Source organism: Papaver somniferum, unplaced genomic scaffold (genome assembly GCF_003573695.1).
Source record: "Papaver somniferum cultivar HN1 unplaced genomic scaffold, ASM357369v1 unplaced-scaffold_35, whole genome shotgun sequence".
NCBI lineage: Eukaryota > Viridiplantae > Streptophyta > Magnoliopsida > Ranunculales > Papaveraceae > Papaver > Papaver somniferum.
The window spans coordinates 1075470-1099155 of record NW_020645971.1 but is presented as its reverse complement, the minus strand read 5'-3'; the positions used below and the strand labels follow the sequence as shown (position 1 = coordinate 1099155).

General features: G+C 38.6%; 1 protein-coding gene and 1 long non-coding RNA gene across 2 annotated transcripts; both read right to left on the bottom strand.

Annotated features, from left to right (window-relative positions):
• Nucleotides 1-14872: 14872 nt before the first annotated feature.
• On the bottom strand, nucleotides 14873-15886 carry LOC113342195 (protein FAR1-RELATED SEQUENCE 5-like). The gene has a single exon (XM_026586816.1). The coding sequence runs from the start codon at nucleotides 15884-15886 to the stop codon at nucleotides 14873-14875; it is 1014 nt and encodes a 337-aa protein (XP_026442601.1).
• Nucleotides 15887-18064: 2178 nt separating this feature from the next.
• LOC113342229 lies at nucleotides 18065-23686 on the bottom strand. The gene is made up of 2 exons (XR_003356531.1): nucleotides 22639-23686; nucleotides 18065-18553 (listed from the first exon to the last, which is right to left on the bottom strand). It is a non-coding gene; the product is annotated as an uncharacterized LOC113342229 (long non-coding RNA).

The window sequence follows — 23686 nt, the reverse complement described above, 5'->3', positions numbered from 1 at the left end:
AATGAGTTGAAGATGAAAAGCTCATATCTCATCAGCAGAAGCACCACCGACTTGAAAGTGAGACTATCGGATGAAACTGAAGTTCGGCCTTGCGTTGATGGTGTAGCTCCTAATTCAGATGTGTATGAATGAAGAATTTCTTCATAATTCGTCATCAGAAAATTCAGAAGTTAAGTCTTCATTGAAAATGTTGTAGAATCTTCATACGATGTCCATTTTTGATGATCTACCCCAACTTTTTGATGCCCATGAAATTTCCTAGATTTATTGAATAAGATTTTTGAGTTTTGAGCACGTTTAGTGGTCGAAATCAACGAAACAATAAACTTCCGGGAAGTCTTCAGAAACTTCAGTTGTCATGTAGTTTGATGTTTCGGCCACATCGTTTTACTCGTTCATCCAATTATTATGAACTTTGGATATGTTATAGAGGACATTCATGCGAAGAGAATGGTATATGACCCAGCTCTAGGTTCTTCACTAATTGTTCCCAGATCGCTTCTTTGTGCAGGACAGTGTAAAATCATCTCAGACGAGCTTGCTGTAAAACTCTCATGTTGTGTCTTTAGACCATTTTCTTGTGTCTTGAACGCTTTATGAAGGATTTAAATGCCATTGATTAATTTGCAGTCTGAACCCCATGGTTGATATATGAGCCCGGTGCTTGCAGTACCATTTTTTGTTTCTGTCAATCGTAGAAACATCACTTCTGAAACTCTGATCACGGGACCATAACTGAGGTTGCTCTCAAGAAGGGATGATGTAATGACCATGGTTGCATGTTCCGGCGGTAGCATTCCTTTTATGATGAATGATTAGCATTGGCGATTCCGGTGCCACAGGTCTTGGACTGTGAAATTGATCGTCATGATCGGTGGACCGTCAGTCCCCAGTATTTTGTTAAATCTCTCCCTTTCGTTTCCCTTCTTTTGGCAAGACCTAGATAGAGGACCCAGGTAGAAACATTGATGTAAAGACCTAGGTGGTCGAAGTTGGAGGTACCTTGATGAAGGACATAGCGGAAAGACCTAGTGGACACCGATCGACCGTGGAGGTTATGAATCCCGTCTAAGAATTGTTGCTTGCATGTTGTATGCTCTGGAAGCTGTAGGAACCTCATACAACGTCGGAATTTGGTGCTTGACCCCAACTTTTGGATCTAAGAGACTGAGTTATCATATGAGAAAAGAATCACTCAATTTGGAGTTGTGTAGGTCACCCAAATAAGCGTGCACATTTGTAATTTGTAATCCCGAACAAAATTTTCAGATTTCATAGACCTGACAATAGAGGCCATATATTTCATCTAGTATGTCCCATTGATGCACCCTTTTGGTATGTTATATAAGATACATATAAGAACATCTTTTGTTGAGGAATCATTGTCCCATTCCTCACCCATTGGTACGTTTTGGTAGATCCATGGCCCGAAGTGTGTTGTATCTCATTTGTAGAGGTGATGAGAACATCTTGTAGAAGACTTTGGATTGTGCCCGCCAGTCGTGAAAGCTTTGGAAAGACTTTTATGTGAACATGTTATCATGTCTACACATCTTGATATGAATCATTAGTTCTTAAAGAAGTCTGCTTCATGTATAACACTTCGGAGAAATGTTATTTGATGAAGCCATGTCATGAGGATGTTGCTCCTGACACCGTTGTTGATGCGGAGACCACGGACGGATCTCCTCCAGATATCTTTGTTGATGCCGATACTAAGGTCGGAGTTGCTCTAGAGACCGAAAAGGATAGGACCATGATTATAGACATAGCCTTTGCTCCTCCATCTAGTGAACCCTTTACATTCACAAACTAGTTGGTCGGTGGAGCATCCATAAGATGAAGGTGTACTGGGAGTTCAACCTGAATTCTCCTGAACAGTAAGACTTTACTGTAAACTGGCTTCGTCAGTGAGTCGACGTTGTTACGGTAGATAACAACAACAGTCTTTATTCTAGATATGATTTGTGGAGAGAGGAAGTTCCTCAGTCGTGCAGGGGCTTGTGATATAGAGAGGTCCCGTTGATGAAGTTTCATGGAATCACATCAGGTTGCAATAACTTGTTATATGGATAACATTTATTGAAATAGATTTGAATCGATTTCTCCAATAAGATCAATTCCCAGTATATGTTGAAGGAGTTTTTGCCATCCATGGATGAATTATGTTACATATGCTTCAGAAGTCTTATCATGGGATAATGAAGACTTATCGATTGTAGTTTTGTTACACTTTGATCGTGCTGGTGTTGAATCAGTGTGTCATCGTCGAGATATTTGTGTTGAAACTAGAGGCTTCATTGTCGAAGGTGTACTCTTTGATTGGGAGTACAGTTTGAAGGCTTCTGAAGAATGTAGCACTCAGAGATGAGAGGTTTTTGACTTTCAGTTGTCCTTGGAGAAGTAGATGATTGACAGTTGTAGGGATTTTCTTTTGGTTTAATAGATTCAATTGCTTAATCCAAGGAGGAATTGAAAATAATGGATAAGTTAAGAAAAAAAATCCTAAATGCTTCAAACCTTAGCTGCTTGAGCGTTGAAGCTTCACACTTCTTAAGCATCGAATGTCTTAGGCTTGACCATCTCGATCTCCAGTATCTTTTATTGATTCAGCATTCCTTTCGTTGCGGTAGTGGGATTCAACACTTGTGTAGACTTTCTAATTTTGTGGCCCACGTGGACACTCCTGCAAGGCTATGGAGAATCTCCCAAAGTGTTCTTTGCCAAGCTTGGACGTCATCTCAGTAATGAATGTCTCAGTGAGATGCTCGATTCAGAGAGGTGTCAGATTCAACCACTTGGTAAAATACTAATGTGGTGAAGCTACCCATTCATAACGTCTGAGCGTGGAACCTCTTGATGAATGTCTTTGCATCTTTTGCAGGTTCTTGTTTCAAACTCGACGAAGTTCGAAATTCTTCCAAGTGCTCTGATGATGGAACGTCCGCCAAATGTTCTGGATCAGAACTTTCTTCGTTGGAGAGATGTGCAACCAAAGACGCTTTGTCAGTATCCATCTTTTCAGCGTGGATCCACGCTCGTTCAAGGATCGCGTCATATCTTGGATCTTCCTGATTATGTGAAACTTGGTTTCTGTCCAGGTTGAACTTAGAGTTCCATAAGCATCTTTGAGCGTTCCTTCGTGGTCTCTGATTGAGATGGGATCATGAGTAGCTTCTTGTCCAGTGATGCTTGTTGATCTGATGGTTTTCAGTGAAATGTTGTTGATGGCGGTGTCAACATCGATCAACATTCTTCCAAATTTGTTTCTTCTGAGATTGACTATGGTAAGCGGTCCTCACTCGTACATCTCTTCGTTTATGGATGGAGGCTCAGGAAGTATTTTTGGAATGGACTTGCTGACACGATGTGATTCAGTGTTGTGAACATGTCTCACCTTTGTGCCTTCAACAGATAAAGTAATTCACATATATGTTCGACCAAGGATTGAACTGCCTTTTTAACAGGTTGTTCAGAGAGAGTAAAGAACTTGATTGGGAGAGGGTTCTGTGTACTCCTTCAGTCCCCAGTTGAAGCTATTATGGCTCAACCTTCTCTTTGAAGATGCGCTTCAAAATATTGCAGTCACTTGTTGGTTGAGTGATGAACCTATGAAGGCAACGGTACCTGGGATTCTCCATTTCTTCTTCAGGATTGGTTATCTTTTCTTTGCGCCTTTGAAAGAGCCTTTTCAGGATTGGTTATCTTTTCTTTGCGCCTTCGAAAGAGCCTGGGATGTTGGAGAAGCGTTTTGATGATGTGTCTCGGCTTTCCTTTCATTCCTTTCAGCAACAACGTTTGTTGAACGTTGGAGATCGTACTGATTGTTGATCAGGCGTCCTCTGCTACGAGGTTCCTCAACCTTTGCAGACTTTTCTCTTTCCAGTAAAGCAGGTGCAGTAGTTACTGATCGTTTGGTTGCTTCATGAAGTTCTGAGAAAGTCTGGAATCAAAGATTTTCTAGTAAAGCTCTGTATACCGCGGTCATTCTATTGATGCACAAGTCTGCGAGTTGTTGTTCAGTGGCATTCGGATCATGACAAAGCTTGGACTCTGAACCTTTTCCTGCAATCATTGGGATGTTCATTGTTTCTCTGAAACATTCTTCCCAGGTCTGAGTGGGTGACCTGTTCTAAAACGAAGAAGTACTTTCTGCAGAAAGCATTAATCAACTCTCCCCAACTAGTGATGCTTCTTGGTGCGATGTTATTGTACCATGTGTATGCTTTGCCGGTTAAGGATGTTGAAAACTCCTTTAAGCGGACAATATGGTTGTATTCATGCTCTCCCAATGATTCTAAGAACCGAGAGACATGTTCTCGAGTATTGCCTGTTCCATCATAAATTGTGAACGTTGGAGAAGTATAACCTTTCGGAAGAGGAACTCTCTATATAGTAAAAGGATATGGAGGTTGGTGACGATGGACAGATGATGTCTTGTCTTTTCCACGATCCTCTAGAAAGTGCTCAAAATATTCTCGAGTGATAAAACTTGATGATTCCCTTGCTGGTGGGTTATTGCAGACTTCATCATCTTCCACGATGTGGATTGGGGAGATTTCAGGATCAGCAGTTGAGGATGATTCCTTATCTCTTCCTTTGTCTGATTGGCGTTGCAGCTGAGTTTGCTTAGACGACAGCTTGTCTGTCAGAGTCTTGAGATATGTGCACAACTCTTTCTGTGTTGCCGCCATGTCTGTGATTCTTGGCAAGAATTTCCTGAACCTTCATGAGATCGGCTATGGTAGGTGGATCTTTTCTGATTTCTTCAGGCGCTCGACCGAAGAGAGGATGGTTTCCGATGTTGGTTTGAGGAGGAGTGGTATCACCAGCACCGTTGTTGGAAGCATGAGTAATTTCTGGAGTACCACCATTGTTGCTAGTGCTAGCATTGTTTGGGTTAGGATTTGTAACTTAACCTGACCTAAGATCAACCATTTTGACGAACTGAGATTGCAACCAAAAGATTAATCTCCCACTGTGGTCACCAATCTGTAGATGGGGAAAAGCGATTTGCTGGTTTTTTAGGGAATGGAGAGACGACTGTGGACGGAGGCTCCTCAACCGAGAAAACTTCCTATTCTCAAACAGATGCACTGCGCGAGAGTGTTTTGAGTTCGAGAGATCAATCTGTAGGACTCTGGCCTAAACCAAGACAATGGTTGTTCCAGAGTCAATTCGGTCATAAATAGGGAAGGGGGTTGATCTGTGGGGGGAAGCTCAGAAGTGTGCGAGATCAATAATGATCAAGGATTGTGAATGTGTTTCAGGTGTCTGCAAGTTTTCTGTGAACTGTTGAGTTAGAATAAGTTCTGGTCGATTGATTGAATTCTTGAGAGTGATTGCTTGGATCAGAATTCTTCTGTTGTTCAATCGTGGATTCAAAGACTTATTTATATTTCCAGAAGAGTAGACACATTCATCTCCAGTAAGTGTGACGGTTGCTCGAGTGAAAGTTTGGGAAAGTGGGAAATCCTGGTTTAACCAGTTCCAGGTCGTGCGCAGACTTGGTAGATTGTCCACCCACTACTTTGCTAACTCCCTCAACTGCTCGCACGACTTACTCACATTTCTCATCGTGGATGAACACACGTGTCGTAGGCTGCCAGACCAAAACCCTCATTAATATCCCCCATGTGACGTGATTGATGTCTCACGAACGTGGAGTCTGCAAAGCAGACGTGTATTTGATTAGTCAGTCGTTGGCTTGATTACACGATGAGTCTAAGTATTGTTCAGTCGAGCATGATTGTTGAATGCTCTAGGATTAATGAACTAAACATGTCTACTTGGACGTATAGTTCTCGAAAAAATGATGTTGATAGTTGAGTCAACATAATGATATTGATAGTCTGAGAAAATATTGCTCGTATGATGAATTGTTGAATATTGATAGTTGGATCAATATTCGAGCATCTGAGCAAGTATTGCTCATTTGATAAATTATTGGATATTGATAGTTGAATCAATATTCGAGCATCTGAGCAAGCATTACTCATTCAATAAATTAATGAATATTGATAGTTGAATCAATATTCGAGCATTTGAGCAAGCATTACTCATTCAATAAATTACTGAATATTGATAGTTGAATCAATATTCGAGCATCTGAGCAAGTATTGCTCATTCGATGAATTACTGAATATTGATAGTTGAATCAATATTCAAGCATCTGAGCAAGTATTGCTCATTCGATGAATTATTGGTAGCATGACCAAATAAAATATTAATTATAATATTGGTAGCTGGACCGAATATTATATAATTAATCTATGTTGATTGCTGGATCAACATAAAATTATTAGTGTTTGAACCCGCTCAGAAGTATGATTTGCGGAGCATTTGTTCGAAACCATAATTTTGATCAATTGCTGGTCAATCGATTATTTACTGAAAATAAATCACTGAGTGAAGGAGAGACCGGCTACATGGGATGATGGTCGACCATGTAACGCCCAAGTGCTCGAGTGAGCATGCACCAAAGTCCTTTATTGACCAGTTGATGAAAGAACGATCAAATACTGGTTTAATCATTTATTAAAATAGTGATCGTGTCGGCGTTAGGTAGTAAAACCTAGTTATTGAGAGATGAGGGACCGACCAAGGGATTATGGAATCGGCCCTAGGTGGTCGCCGGACCAGCTGACGGTCGATTGAGCAAATACCAAGTTGGTTGGAGAGAGTTTGGACCCAATATGAACTGTTGAGATAATTAGGTCAAAATTATGAAAGAGTGTGGGGCCGGTTCCTTTCCAGCCTAAGGGCCGACCTTGGTCGGTCAAGGTGGCATGTCCATGTGTAGTAGGGTAAAAATTGATTTTTGCTTGAAATGGTAAATTGGGTGTACCGCCGAGAAACGAATCTAAACTCTAAACAAATGTACTGCACATGAGTACTTTAGATTCGAGAGATCAATCTGTACAATTATAGCCTAAACCAAGAAATGGTCATTCCAGTCTTGTTGCGGTCACAAAATGAAAGAGAAGGGTTGATCTTAGGGAGGGAAGCGAAGAAGGTGTTGAGATCAGAATGGTTAACTCTGAAGGTGTGTTTGTTTTATGACTTGTATCAGAATGTGGAACTTGCTTGCGGAATGTATGCTATAAGTTCTTTTATGTTTTCTGGATATTTGTGTTGATGAACCGTTGTTGGTTGAAATTGGTCGAAAACCTATTTATATAAGTCATAGTTGAACGCACCCTGATCTCATAGGAAGTGGAAGTAGTTGAGTGGTGGAGAGGTGGGGATCGTGTAAAAATGTTGAAAACCATGTCTTGCTATGAGGGAAGACGGGTCGGTTTACACCCACTACTTCTATGGTGCCACTAACTGTCCGCCTTTCCCGACACTTTCTCATGATAGACGTGTTGCACACCGCACGATGTAAACCGCCAGACCAATATCCTGATGAAGATCCCCCAGTTTGTGACATGTTTAATGTCTCGAGTATTTTCGTGGAAAATATGTAGCAAGTTGATGAGTGGGTCTTGCTTGCAAGACTTAGTTATTTTGACCAATCACACGCTAGGCGGCAGGCAGTCATACGTTACAAGTCAAGCCATGAGACTTGCCGCAAGAAATATCATGTAATGGTTCTTAGGTCTAATAATTAAATTATTTGTTAAATCGTTTCTTTATAAAACATCGTTTGTAATCGATGCATATAAAACATTGCTTTTAAGAAAGCAACTCAAAATAATCGATGTTCATAAAGCATCGTTGTATAAATCTTGTTTAAATTAGTCACGGAGCTTAATGTCTTAAAAGGAGCATGATCGGACATCTTCAGGAAGCTGCCAGGAGCTATTCGTGCACGCCAATGGTGAGCTGGTCAGTCCTTATAGGAGTGATGGCTAGTAGCCATTTTGACATCCTATTGGTCGGCCCAAGTTAGATCTAGACCGGTTGAATTGACTAGCCAAATTGAGTGGCTGAGATGATTTGCGGCAGTTGTTGGCTGCCGTTGAATTCATTTAAGACCCTTGTAGACAGCGCGACTAACCACTTTTGGGCAGCCGTTCAGGAACCGTATGGGTAGGCCGTGGATTGGCCGATCGGTCCCCATGGAAGAGCGACAATCGGTGATCATGGCGACATCTTATTGGTCGCCTAAAATTAGATCTAGGTCGGTCGGTTCGGCTAGCGAAGTTGGACGGCTGAGATGGTTTTGCGACAATAATGTGATGTCGCTGGCCGTAATAAGGTTGTTATGGCCGTGTGGCCAACCTAATTTTGAGCTATCGGTTTTGAGTGTTACCTGCGCACTGGGAGTAATTCGATCGGCTAGGGCTATAGTCGGGCCACTGGTGAACATATCCATACCTTGCCCGTTGATCAGATTAAATCTAGGCCGGTCAATTCGGCCGGCGAAGTTAGACGACCATGATTGATTTAAGACTGCCATATGTGGTCTTAATTCCTTTGAAACCTTTTTCATCCGCGCGGCGGGCCTACTATTGGCTTGCGGTTAAGGTTGTTATCGGCGCGCTATAAGGATTCTGATTGGTTTGGATAACAATGGGCCCGCCAGTGAGTATCATGGAGCTTGTGGCCGCGCTGGGAGGAGGCCATGCTCGTCGAATTGGCTGGCCAAAACGTACGGTCGTGATCGTTTTGAGACTGACATGGGAAGCCTATGTTCAATTCCTTAAGAAATTAGGCGTGCCGACCGACCAACTTCCACTTTTAATCAAAAGTGTACGCGGCGCATTTAAAGCAATTTTATTGGTTGATGAGAAAGAGGGGCCAGCAGGCAGTAATATGGGGCGTGGCAGGTCGGCCACGGGCAGCGCCTGTTAAGGAAAACTGGCCGACCAGGTGATGTGGTCTCGCCTCCTTTTGTTGTTGTCTTTGTTTGCCGCAGTTTCTCTTTGTTTCTTGTTTTCTACTTTTGGTAGGATTTTCTCCTACTAGTCTATGGAGGATCAATTTCCTAGCTTGCCTAGGTTTAGTTTCGACCAATGGGGTTCGAGATATTGCGCAGGCCGCAAAAGATATAATTTTTGTAAATTAATAAAATTAGGTAGAAAGATTGAATTTTTTGAGCTGACACAAAATCAATCAACTTTGGTGAATTTTGCGCATTGATACAAAAATCACTAATTTTGTCTCAGAGGGCAGCATAACTTTGCGTGCTTCTGATTGAGTACTTTTGTGCACATCTTAATCCTGACACTTCGGGAAATTCACGCTACTCAGCTGCAAGCGAACATTAGTACTCATGTGATGTCAATATTAAGAGTTCGGTCGGGGAACATGACGTAGAATAAGTACTCGACATGCCATGCATTAGTGAGTAATGCAGGCATGAGATAAAATTTATCGAATATTTATGATTGTTGCTGCACGCACCATTCTGGTTAAATTTTATATATAAATATGTTGAAGCTCAATACATATGTGAGTAAAGAGGCCTAGGAACTCATTACTTTTAAATGGCTCTGCTTCTTTGCAGAATGACAACAGATTAAATACAGGAAAACCACTATCAACACCGTGTCACCAACTGCCCGTGTCTCAGTCCTGAGAGTTTCGGTATTTTCTGGTGCGCGTCTGAGCAATATTTTGGATCTTCAGAAGAGTTTGATCTTGACTAAAACTCTCAATTTTGCTTGAATGAGCAAGTAAAAATTTTCTCATGCGACCGATATTTTGATAATAATATTTTAATTTTTGACATGAGAAGCCTAGTCGGTCATGTGACCATTTGACTTTTTGGCTTTTTCATGGTTTGAGCAATACTTGAGAAAATATTGTAAAACTAGGGTTTTCGCTCAAACAATGGAGTTTCATGAGATGAAGGAAATAATAATATGAGAAAATAAGGGATAGTAAGGTGTGGGACCGGCCACGACTAGGGCATGGCCGGCCGACTAGGTGTCCCGGTCCCATGACACCTTTCCCTATTTTTGTTTGATGAAAGTATGAAGAAACTAAGAGTTTCGCTCAAACGAGGGAGTTTGCTCAAATGAAGGAGTCTTCATAAGATGAGGGAAATAATAATTAAAATAAAATAAAATAACGGAAGAGGGGGCTGGCTGACTGGTGGCCCGGTCCCACGCCTCTTGTTTATTGTATTAATGTTATTTTCCTTCATAAGTTACTCGTTCGTCCATATTTTTGAATGCTCGTTCGTGCATTCGGGTGCTCGTTCGTGCATAATTTTCAAGTACACTTGCACCATTTTCTCATGGCTTACTCGGTGATGGCCCAGACGCCCGATTGGTGAATATTTATTACTAATTCATGAAATTCAGTTGAGAATAATTCATGAAACGGAGTAATAAAAAATACTTGAGTATTTATTACTAATTCATAAAATTCAGCTGAGAATGATTCATGAAACAGAGTAATAAAATGAGTTTAGTATCTATTACTAATCCATGGAATCCAGCTGGGAATTCAGGGAACGGAGTAATGAGATAAAATGGTCATCTATTACTAATCCATGGAATCCAGCTAAGGATCATCCATGGAACGGAGTAATGAGATATAATAGATTATGTTCTAGGAAATCAGTTGATGAATGACACGCTAGAATTAATCTATTTGCAGAATCGAGATATGAGATAATTGAAGCACCATATTTGTTCTGAGGAGTGTATATTCAGGGAACAACGAGCAGCGTGACGTCCTGAAGGCGTTAAGCTCTCTAACAAACATTATGTCTAGGATCCGCCCAATCATTTTGATTCTATGTAGAGGTGATGATGAAATGTGTGAAGCATCGAACGCTCAGCTGGGAGGCCTTTCGAGAAACATATTCATCATAGCTATGAGAGGAATGTTAGCCCAGTCAGAGATCATGAAACGTTTCACAGATCATAAAATACGGATCGTCACATACATTCCTGAAGTCGGGTCAGAAACATGCAGTATCATGATTTTACGATTTTAGCCCTTGCCGAAAATCCACCATCAACATTTAAGTACCCTGCTCAGTGAGGGACAGTCATGTTCCGCGGTAAGCACTAGATGGTGATTTTCCAGTATACGAGATAAGTAATTTAACTTAGTCGTACAAAGGCATTTTCAGAATCCCCTATTTGCTCCAATGATGTCATGTACGAGCAAATGCCCAGATAAGGATTCTGGCAGTATGATAGAGTGTCATCTCGTGAGTACGAAGAGACGAGGCACTGCTGATTTAGACGGTCAGACGTCTAGTTTTGGTCGGTTTAGTGTTTACGGGTCGGGCCCAAAAAAGGAAATTTTTATTTTAGGAACAGACGTTCGTTCGCTAGATAGTTTAAGAAACAAATAATGATCCCTAGCATAAGAGAGATTTTTTATTTTTATTTTAAATATGTGATATTTCACAAAATAGAATATACTCTCGTTTCAAAGGTGGATGCTCGTACGAGAGAAAAGTTTTTTTTTTAATAGGCGTGTGTTTGTTAATAATAAAAATTTTGTCTATGAACTTTCATGAAAAATTTTATTTCAATATATGAGCTTTCACAAATTTTTGAAAATATATTCTTATTTCAAAGACGTATGCTCGCGCGAGGGAGCAAATATATATATACGTATTTTTTTCAAATTTACGTGATTTTCACGTTAGGAAATATTTTTGTAAAATCAATCTTTTGATTTTGAACAGCTGTTGAAAGTAGACAATTATACATGCTGAAATAATGTTTGTATGTGAGTTTTTCACAATTGTAGAATGGACGTCTGTCCAATTTTTGAAAAGTCAGTGGATGTTAACACAGTAAACATTTACGTGGGTTGTTCACGGTTTTATGAAAATCAATTTATGATTTTTGAATAATGGACTTTTCCCGTCTTTGCAGGTTTGAAAAAATGGGCAAGTTCTTAAAACTTTTGTTCTAAGTTCACTATTGTTAGTGAAATTGTAAACAGGTAAGAGTTACAGTGTTACCATTTTTCTTGCGTGTTTGTTATTGGTATATCCATGAATCCATGTCTTTCGTCTCAGATAATGGTGACTTCTAGTTACAACCACCCTTCTGGCTCTTCCGGGGAACACTCCAGAAATATCAAGTCAAATATGAAGACTTCTGCAGATGTTCATGCCAAGGTGCATCAACCTTTCAGAGATGCTGGAAAGCTGATACATGGTATGTCTCTTGATCATCTGAGAGTGGTTCGTTCTAAGATAAATCTTTCTTGGTCTTAGCAGATGCAGAGGGAAAGCAGAGACGTGATGAAATATCACAGAAGAAAAGAGCTGAAGATGAAAAGCTCATATCTCATCAACAGAAGCACCACCGACTTGAAAGTGAGACTATCGGATGAAAATAAAGTTCGGCCTTGCGTTGATGGTGTAATTCCTAATTTAGATGTGGATGAATGAAGAATTTCTTCATAATTCATCATCAGAAAATTCAGAAGTTAAGTCCTCATTGAAAATGCTGTAGAATCTTCATACGATGTCCATTTTTGATGATCTACCCAAACTTTTTGATGCCCATGAAATTTCCTAGATTTATTGAATAAGCTTTTTGAGTTTTGAGCACGTTTAGTGGTCGAAATCAACGAAACAGTAAACTTCCGGGAAGTCTTCAGAAACTTCAGTTGTCATGTAGTTTGATGTTTCGGCCACATCGTTTTACTCGTTCATCCAATTATTATGAATTTTGGATATGTTATAGAGGACATTCATGCGAAGAGAATGGTATATGACCCAGCTCTAGGTTTTTCACCAATTTTTCCCAGATCGCTTCTTTGTGCAGGACAGTGTAAAATCATCTCAGACGAGCTTGCTGTAAAACTCTCATGTTGTGTCTTTAGACCATTTTCTTGTGTCTTGAACGCTTTATGAAGGATTTAAATGCCATTGATTAATTTGCAGTCTGAACCCCATGGTTGATATATGAGCCTGGTGCTTGCAGTACCATTTTTTGTTTCTGTCAATCGTAGAAACATCACTTTTGAAACCCTGGTTACGGGACCATAACTGAGGTTGCTCTCAAGAAGGGATGATGTAATGACCATGGTTGCATGTTCCGGCGGTAGCATTCCTTTTTATGATGAATGATTAGCATAGGCGATTCCGGCGCCACGGGTCTTGGACTGTGAAATTGATCGTCATGATCGGTGGACCGCCAGTCCCCAGTATTTTGTTAAATCTCTCCCTTTCGTTTCCCTTCTTCTGGCAAGAACTAGATAGAGGACCCAGGTAGAAACATTGATGTAAAGACCTAGGTGGTCGAAGTTGGAGGTACCTTGATGAAGGATTTAGTGGAAAGACCTAGTGGACACCGATCGACCGTGGAGGTTATGAATCCCGTCTAAGAATTGCTGCTTGCATGTTGTATGCTCTGGAAGATGTAGGAACCTCATACAACGTCGGAATTTGGTGCTTGATCCCAACTTTTGGAGCTAAGAGACTGAGTTATCATATGAGAAAAGAATCAATCAATTTGGAGTTGTGCAGGTCACCCAAATAAGCGTGCACATTTGTAATTTGTAATCCCGTACAAAATTTTCATATTTCATAGACGTGACAGTAGAAGTCATATCTTTCATCTAGTATGTCCGATTGATGCACACTTTTGGTATGTTGTATAAGATACATATAAGAACATATTTTGTTGAGGAAGCATTATCCCATTCCTCACCCATTGGTACGTTTTGGTAAACCCATGGCCTGAAGTGTGTTGTATCTCATTTGTAGAGGTGATGAGAACATCTTGTAGAAGACTTTGGATTGTGCCCGCCAGTCGTGAAAGATTTGGGAAGACTTTCATGTGAACATATTATCATGTCTACACATCTTGATATGAATCATTAGTTCTTGGAGAAGTCTTCTTCATGTGTAATACTTCAGAGAATGGTTAGTTGATGAAGCCATGTCATGAGCATGTTGCTCCTGAGACCGTTGTTGATGCTGAGACCATGGACGGAGCTCCTCCAGATATCCTTGTTGATGCCGATACTATGGTCGGAGTTGCTCCAGACACCGAAAAGGGCTAGGACCATGATTATTGACATAGACTTTTCTCCTCCATCCAGTGAACCCTTTACATTCACAATCTAGTTGGTGGGTTGAGCATCCATAAGATGAAGGTGTAATGGGAGTTCAACCTGAATTCTCCTGAACAGTATGACTTTACTGTGAACTGGCTTCGTCAGTGAGTCGACGTTGTTGCGGTAGATAACAGCAGCAGTCTTCACTCTAGATGTGATTGGTGAAGAGAGGAAGTTCCTCGGTCGTGCATGGACTTGTGATATACAGATGTCCCGTTGATGAAGTTTCATGGAATCACATCAGGTTGCAATAACTTGTTATATGGATAACATTTATTGAAATAGATTTGAATCGATTTCTCCAATAAGATCAAGTCCCCAGTGTATGTTAAAGGAGTTTGTGAAATCCATGGATGAATGATGTTGTACATGCTTCAGAAGTCTTATCATGGGATAATGAAGACTTATCGATTGTAGTTATGTTACACTTTGATCGTGTTGGTGTCGAATCAGTGTGTCATCGTCACTGTGTCACCAACTGCCCGTGTTAGGGAACAACGAGCAGCGTGACGTCCTGAAGGCATTAAGCTCTCTAACAAACATTATGTCTAGGAGCCGCCCAATCATTTTGATTCTATGTAGAGGTTATGATGAAATGTGTGAAGCATAGAACGCTCATCTGGGAGGCCTTTCGAGAGACATATTCATCATATCTCTGAGAGGAATGTTACCCAGTCAGAGATCGTGAAAAGGTTAACGGATCATAAAATATGAATCGTCACATACATTCCTAAAGCCGGGTCAGAAACATCCAGTATTATAATTTTACGATTTTAGTCCTTGCCGAAAATCCACCATCAACAAAGTCGTGGAAAACCTTTAGCGCATGGGCACAAAGAATCCCACTAAACTCGAATTTCCTACAAGAGCATGAAACTTAATTTTTGGTGGTATTATATATGAGCGTACGTATCCTTCTTACATCCCCGATATCTTTCACGTTATAGATACAAATCATTTCATCTTGTTTTTCCACTTCCAATAACAACCCAATAAGTAACTTGATTTCTTCTTGGAAAATACTTAACATTTTTTTGGTGTAAAATTTTGATGCTTCACGCTCTACATTCCATGGAGATATCAAATCAGGCGACGTTTGTTGTGTATTAAATTCCGCTTGTAATACCGTTTCACGCCTATCAATCATGGCCTTGGAGTATTGATTAACCAATTGTTGTTGAAGAATCTTGCCATCGAAAAAGTAGGACTTAAGAAACTTGTTAATGCTCTCACTTCGTTTAGTTGTGGTTATGCCGACACAAAAATAAGAATGGCTGTAAACTTGAGCCCACTTTTCTCGTAAATCATATATCCCTTGTAACCACTCGTTCTTTGTGAGCTCATATTTTTCAAACATTTTTTTCCAGTCTTGTTCAAATTCTTCAATCGTCTCCGGATTATATATGCAAGATTTAAAATCTAGTGCAAATGATTTAAATTTGGAAAACGTTTTACTCAAATGCTTAGCTGCGTTTTGACTTATATGCCACAAACATAATCTATGGTGAGAATCTGGAAATGCCTGTTGAACAACTTTCAAAATTCCTAGTGCTTGATCAGTAGGTCTATTTTCTTCCATCGCTTCCAAAAAAAAAATTAAACAACCGCACCACAACATCTGAAGAGCACCATCCAAAATTGGTGCACAGCCAAAAATTGTAGTTTGTCCATGGTTGTTTATCCCCACAATTGGTGCACAAAGCATGTTGTAACTGTTTGTCCGGAACGTCGTACCAAAACAAACAGCATCACCAAATAATGCATAATCTCTTCTCGAATTTGCATCACAAAAGAACACACCACATAGTTCTCCTTTTTCGTTTGTTCGAAAAGAAGAGAAAAAATGCTTGTTTTCCTTTTTTGTTTTTGCTTGAAATAGTCTTGGAGACATCGTACATCACCCTTCTTGAAGAATTCAACCCTTTTCCTCAGTATAAAGTTGTTAGAATCCTTTTTGGTGAAGTTGAGATTTTTAGCGCAGCCAGATTCTTCACGCAAATATGAGTAAATCTCAGCTGGTTTTATGCCAAAATCATACATTTTAGTGATAATTCCCTACTGTGGAACTTCAATTTTTCTTTAGGACTTCAAATAATGAGAACCCTACAATGGTACTAGAGTGTGTGTATGATCTGCATAAAAATCGATTACTTCATACTTTCCATCATCATAAAATTTAAACTCAAACCTTGCTTTATATTCAAATCTTCTCTCGGGCCTTTTCTTCTTAGGTGTTCTTACCTTCCGGTATACACCTACACAACTACAAATTAGAAGTACTCGATGAATTTTGCTTCGATCAGATCTGTTTCTATTTGATCTTTGTTTCCTCACACTAAAACCAATCTTTCTTGCATATCTATTATAATATCCATAAGATTGTGTTAAATATCATTCCAATCTTTGGCTTTTCATACATAGCGTCAATACTTTCTGTTTCTCCAGTCATATGACCCTTTTCGCAGTACCCATTTATCATTTCACAATCATTTTCAAAACCCAAACAATCTTCTGATTCTTTGATACAATTACCACATTCTGATTCTTTGATACAATTACCATCAGTGTTCCATTCATCTTCACAAGTGTAATTATTCCACGAATGACCCTGGATTAGTAAACCATTTCATAAGTTATATGAATCAAAGTAAACAAAGCCAAACTCACGACAATACTAGAAAAAATAAGAGGAAGGAAAACAAACATAATTTTTTTACCTCCATTGTTCACGAGCTAGATCACCAACGGAATCATAATACTTATTTTGATCTTCCAACATGTTGCCGCTGCTAGGGTTTCTAATAAAAGTGGAAAACAATTATGTTAAGTTCTGCTTGTTTGAGTTTAAGTTCTCATCCCTGCTTGAGTCGACTCTTCATTTTTTTTCTTGTTCGTAAGGAAGACAGAGAGAAGAATGAGAACGAATAGTTAACAAATCCTAAAAAAGAGCGAAGCTTTTATTTTCCTATATTTCCAACGATATTTTAAACAAGAAAATAAAAAGAGAAGCCGGTTTTAGAAAACCAGATAAGAGGAAAAGGGACGAATAATTGCGGCCGGAATGTGCACCCTGGTTTTGAGGGGTGCACAAAGTTGGACTCCAATTATAGATCAAAGTGATATGTTTGGATTAAATTGCCACTAGGGACATTGACAAATAATCTTAATCAATGTGATTTGAGGACAATCAATATTAATGTACCATGTTGTGCCATAAATATTCTTTGTATCTGAATTTCATCCTCATCATTTGAAGTTTTGAACCCAAAAAATCAATAGCACTTAGCAGCAACTTGTTCTCGACCTGTTGCCGATCCCGGTCAATGAAATAGTCAATGAAATAGCAGCAACGCCCCCACCCTCTAACCCAAAACCAAAAATAATCCTTTTTGGAAAGTAGAAATTGACGTTTAGTCCCATAATTACCGGGCTTCAGACTATATAGTCCTGCTCCCTCAAGTCTAGTACTAAGAGGTCCAAATTCACCCAATTTAGAACGAGTCGGTCCTTTTATAAACGATTCAGTCCAAACTATATTTTTTGGTTGACAATAATGCCCATCTGATTTCTTCCCGACTTCATTTTCATTTCTTCATTTCCGACTTCGGGAACTTCCAGAGCGAAGAAATCCTAAGAAGGAGAATTTAATCTCTTTAGTCCGCAAATTCAAGCTGCAAACCTTAATCTGAGAATCAAACAAATTGTTATTATCGGTACATATTCTTGAAGATTAAGTCGCAATCAAAGAGAAAATTGATGAGATTCAATTTCAGCAAATTAATATGGAGATTTCATCATCAAAATCGATTTAAAAGATAAGGTTATCTCTTCCCATGCATCATTTTAATTCGATTAAGAACTATTAGTTGATTAATTTCGAAATTTACAAAAAACCTTTCAACGTTTCAAAAACCTTAACTCTAAAGTCTGATTTGAAATCATATATGAGATTAATAATTATTAGATCATCTTATCGCTCCTGATGCAAGAGTCTTATAAAAAAAATCCACAAGACCTTAAATCTAGTATCACTACTGATTTTTATATATGTACGGGTGGCGGATCTAGCTGATTTTGATTATTTTTTTTTATAAAAAAAGAGGTATACATCAATATATTGATTGTTGCTGTTCAGTAACTCCAAAACTGGAGTTACAAGCATTCATTACATTCTCATTCCATGGTTGTATGTTCAAATAGATAATTAAAGCCCTTAGGCTAAAGTCCACCCAGTTGTGGTTAATTTCATACTTTTTGCAAAAAGAAGAAAGGCTTGCTGCCCATATTACATCATTTCTTATAACCAAAGTAAAATCTTGGGCTAAAAAGTTTATATCAAAGTTTTTGGTATTTCCAAAATCTTCGCTGATCAGGTAACGCTGTCGTCGAGCTTCTGCGTACATTCCCACCAGCAGCATCAGAGTTGGTTCTGAATCACTTCTGAAGGAGATTCTGTGGCCACTCCAACATGTTACCCATTGGAAAGCAGCTTCTGCTCCAGCTTTTTCTAGTTCTTCTATTGATGTACTATCAATAAAGAAACCTCTTGCTTCTCTGACTGTACATGTATGATCAATCAAAGTTAAACCAATCCCTGCTCTCATAGTAGTAACTGCTGTGGTCAGAGCAATGTTAATTTGCAGAGCCAAATCATTTGTATCTCAGCAACAGGGTATTTAGTAATCTGAAGAACAACATCATTCTTGGAATTATAGTAAAGGTCTTCCATTATATTGTGACCTGTGTTATTCACTATGTTGTAGTTGTTTATAAATTTAATGATGTTATTGGCAGTTACAACACTATTATGTGACTTCTTTCTAAACACTAGATCACACCTTACTTTCCAAATAGACCGCATTATTATACTGCAAAGGACATGTCAGTCTATGTCATAGACTCCCCTGTTTGGGTTTTCAAAACAGTTTGTTAGCCATTCATGGGACATGGTTGTGCCATTCCTAACAAAATCCATATCAAAATTGGAATGCTTCCATACTTGTGTGGCATAATGACAATGCAGAAATAGATGAGATAGTGTTTCTTGGCTTTGATTACATAATTTGCATTTAGTATCAATATCAGGAAGTATGGCTGCCACTCTCATACTATTGCGGAGAATGGAATGGGCTACCTTCCAAATAAAAAAATTTACTGCTGGTGTTGTCTTCATCTTCCATATCCTACTCCATTTGGTTTCAACATTGTCATCGGAGTTTATATGCTTATATAAAGAATTTACAGAAAACGTACCTTGTTTGTTTAGGTTCCATCTTGGAGTGTCCCTTTTTCCTTCTCTTGGTATTCTAATATCCTTTATTTTTGCTACTATGTTGTTATCAAAGCATCTGATTAGTTTATCATGGTCCCAGGTTTTGTGGTTTGTTATTAGATCACTAACTTTACTAATACCTTCAGTAGAAAGATGGTTCATGTGCAGTGGTAGTTTGGTCCCTGGTATCCACAAGTCATCCCATATATCTATGTTACTACCATTTCCTAGTTCCCAAAAACAACATTTTTTAATTTGATTGATCCCTGACAACAATCCTTTTCATATTCAGCTATCATTTGTTTTGGTTTACTATTTATGTGAAAAATGTCGCAGTTAGAATAATACTTAGCTTTTAAAAATCTGGCACAGATGGATTTAGGATTTTTATTTAGGTTCCATCCCATTCTTGCTATCATGGCAATGTTAAACTTCCTAACATTCTTTATTCCTCAGCCTCCCTCCTCTAGGCTTTTACAAATTGAAGACCAATTTTTTAAGCACACCCATTTTTTCCCATTTTCATTCAAACCCTTTTCATTTTTTCCCGACCAAAAGTTCCTTTGGAGTTTAGTTATCTGATTACAGATTTTTACTGGTATTTTAAAACAGTTCATTTGATACATATAAACTGACGAAGTAACATTTTTAATCATCACTGTTTTCCCTGCATTGTTTAGATTAGTTCCATCCCAACCAGACATCCTAGTTCTCAGATTTGTAAGTAAAGGTTCAAAACAAGCTATTTTTGATCTGTTAGTAAAAAGTGGAGAACCTAAGTACTTGTCAGTTAGGGGGATTGCATTAACCCCTAGAATTTCTTTCACCCTTCTACGAACACTCGTCTCTGTTTTTTTGCTGAAGAAAACTTCGGATTTACTCAGGTTAATAAGTTGTCCAGAGGCCAGACCGAAGTCTTTGAACAAATCAACCAGGTTCTGACAAGTTTGTTCACTTACCTTACAAAAAACTAGGCAGTCATCGGCGAAAAGGAGATGGCTCAAAGAGGGGGCTTGATGAACCAGTTTTATGCCTTTAATCTTCCAGTTATCCTCAGCATTCTGGATAGATCTAGAGAGAGCTTCTATAAAAAATAAGAACAGGTATGGGGAGATTGGATCTCCCTGGCGCAAACCCCTTGAAGGTTTAAAGAATTTTGTAGGTGAACCATTTAAAAGGACCGATTGAGTGGTTGTAGAAACACATTGGTGAACTAAGTTACACCATTTGTTGTTAAATCCCATTTTAGTCATAACTTGGTTTAGAAAGTCCCATTCGACCCTGTCGAATGCTTTGGACATATCAATTTTCAGGCCCATGAAGCCTTTCTTAGATTTTGAATTTTTCATTTTGTGTATTATTTCGTGAGCTAATGTTATGTTCTCAGCTATCTGCCTTCCAGGAATGAAGGCAGACTGGAAAGGAGAGATTAGTTTACCTAGTAGGCCTTTCATACGACCTGTCATAAGTTTAGAAATCACTTTGTAACAAGTATTGGCTAGAGCTATTGGTCTGAATTCTACAGGAGTTGTAGGATTTAGAGTTTTGGGGATTAAAGAAATAAAAGAAGCATTCATCTCCTTAGAGAGATGACCAGTTTCAAAGAAAGTTTGTACCATTTTTATTAGGTCAGCACCAATGATTTCCCAATTCTGTTGAAAGAAATTTGGGGGAAGCCATCCGGTCCCGAGCTTCTGTCAGGTTCCATAAAAAAAAGAATATTTTTTATTTCACTTTCAAGAGGCATTGTACACAACATATCATTATCAGCTTGGGTTACCTTCGTAGGTATTAGGTTTATCAAATTCTGGTCGATATTATGTTTTACTGTAGTGGCGATTTTTTGAAAATGTTGGGTTATACACTCAGAAATCTCTTTTTTAGTGTTGAGCCAAATGTTGTCTTCATTTCTAATCATATCTATTCTATTCCTTTTAAACCTCTGTTTAGCTTTTGTGTGGAAGTATTTCGTATTTCTGTCACCTAAAGCTAGATTCTGGTCCCTGCTTTTATCTTTCCAAAATTTTTCTTTGATAGCATACCACTTTGCAAGATCATTTCTTAGTTTGGCTAAATCAATTGTCTTGTTAGTGTAGTTATATGTCATGTTGATTTGTTCTAATTGTTTCTTTATGTTCTCTATGTTACTATTTATGTTCCCAAAGCCTTTTCTATTCCATAGTCTAAGAATGTGTTTTACATTTCCTAGTATTTTGTTAACCTTACAGGTTGGCGACCCTCGGACATTCGAATTCCAACTATCTTGAATTAAGGCCTTACAGTCAGCGTGCTTTATCCACTCTCCAAAGTATTTAAAATGGTAGAGCCATCATCCCAATGGTTATGCATGTTAAGTTTTATAGGGACATGATCAGAGGCTAAGGGTCCTAGGTGTTTTATGCTAGAGTTTGGATATTTTATGTTCCATTTACCATTCACTAAGGCTCTATCCAGTCTCTGTTCAATATTATCGGTGTTCCAGGTATAAGTGTATCCTGTAAAGCCTAGGTCCATTAGGTTGCATTTGTTTATAAGATTGTTAAAAAAATTCGCCTCATTTTTCTTAAAAGCAAATCTACTTTTCTTTTCCTCCTCATGAAGAACAACATTTAAGTCGCCAATAACAATCCACGGTTTGTCTACCTTATCTGCCATTTGTTTTATAATGTTCCAAGATTTAAATTTCAATTTTCTACAGGGGCTTCCATAGAGACAAGTGAGAATCAGCTGTTGTTGTCTATAGGATCAGTGATTGTAGCATTTATATGATTGAAAGCATGGTCAACTATTATGATGTTAACATTGTTTTTCCAAATAAGGCACAAGCCTCCAGCAGTACCCCTAGGCGGAACTAAAAAATAGTTATGAACATTTACAATTTTCATAATATTATGCATCTCCTTATTTTGTTGTTTAGTTTCCGATAAGAATAGGATGTCTGGATTTTCCTTGTTTAGAGTGTCTATGAGACTGTTTCTAGTGTCTAGTTTTCCTAATCCTTGGCAGTTCCATGCAATCATACTTATGAACTGCCAGAAATATGAGACTTCTGGATAGCTAAATTCTACTAAAACTATGCAATTTTCCATTTCATGAAAGTTATTTTTCCAATTACCAAGATTTATAGGATAATAAAATTCTACTAACACAAAACTGGAGTAAGACCCCTTTTGCAGTAATAAAGAGTGAAGGAAATTTCTATCAAAACAGAAGGCAAACATTTGACAAAAACTGAGGTGTTCAACATTACTGCATTGAAATATGAATAATTCCCAGGGTTCAAAACAATTGTAATGATGGACAATATAATTGCGGGATTGATTGCTAAGATTCATTGATTTATTATAACACAGGATGGGGGTTAGGCTTACCTCAGTAAAGCATGAGAAGCCTTTCAAGGCAAGACAATGATCCAAATCACCAGCTTGGTGAACTGAAGAAAAGCAACTGGGGGCTGGATCTATTACCTTATCAGTACACAGCGGAGTGATTTGAGAACTTCTTTGAATCCTCCCTGGTTTTTGCAATAGTTTCCTTTTTTTTTTTCTAGTTGTAGCGAGAGGTACCTGGAATCGGGTGCATTAGACTTGAAAGAGATTTTAATTTCCTTTTGCAGAATTTAACAAACTTCATGGATTAACTAAGAGGAGATCAAAAGAAAATAGCTAACAGGGCAAGATATAAATTGAAACCAATCAAATAAAGGCAACAAGATAAAGAGAGGACAGCCTAAGGAAGGATCAGCTAAGGTAAAGAACCACTACAGAATTTAGGTTTAAAAAAAACGAAAATTTAACTTAAACAGTAAGCAATCTAAATTAAATTAGAATTAATTCTAGAGGAATCAAAGTCCAAAATCAATATATTCAATTTTAAATAAGTAAAAATTGCAGTAGCAGAATCCAAAAATAAAAGACAAAAAATAAGACAAAGAGAGTAGCAGATAAGATGGGAAAAAGGGGGGATTCCGGTGACTTTAGATATGAAAAAAGATCATTGAAACTCCGAATTAATCAAGGGGTCTTCGAACCAAGGATGGCAATAGCAAGGAGTCTTAGTAGCAATTGGTAACCAAAGTGTCTTAGAGATTGTATCTTGATAACACGGTGTCTTAGTAACAGGTGAAACAAAGTGGCTTAGTAGCAAAATTTAACAAAGGGTCTTTGAATCTGATGAGAAAACACTGTTAGGGGCATTCGGATCTTGATTTTTGGTTATGAAAGAATTTTAATGGTGGTTTCCGGTGACCATCACCGTCGTAAAACGGTGGCTACTGGCTATATTACGGTGGTTAACGGTTTTATTTTGGTTGTTTTAGTGGTGGCGAGTTAATCGCAAGAGAGAGGAAAGAGAGAAAGCCGAACGCTTCACAAAGTCTAGCTGATTTTGATTCCTACTGCTTTCTTCTACATATTTGTA

Bases quoted from the DNA above. Each gene is read 5' to 3' on its own strand.
- LOC113342195 (XM_026586816.1), bottom strand. From the start codon at position 15,886: ATGTCTCCAAGACTATTTCAAGCAAAAACAAAAAAGGAAAACAAGCAT.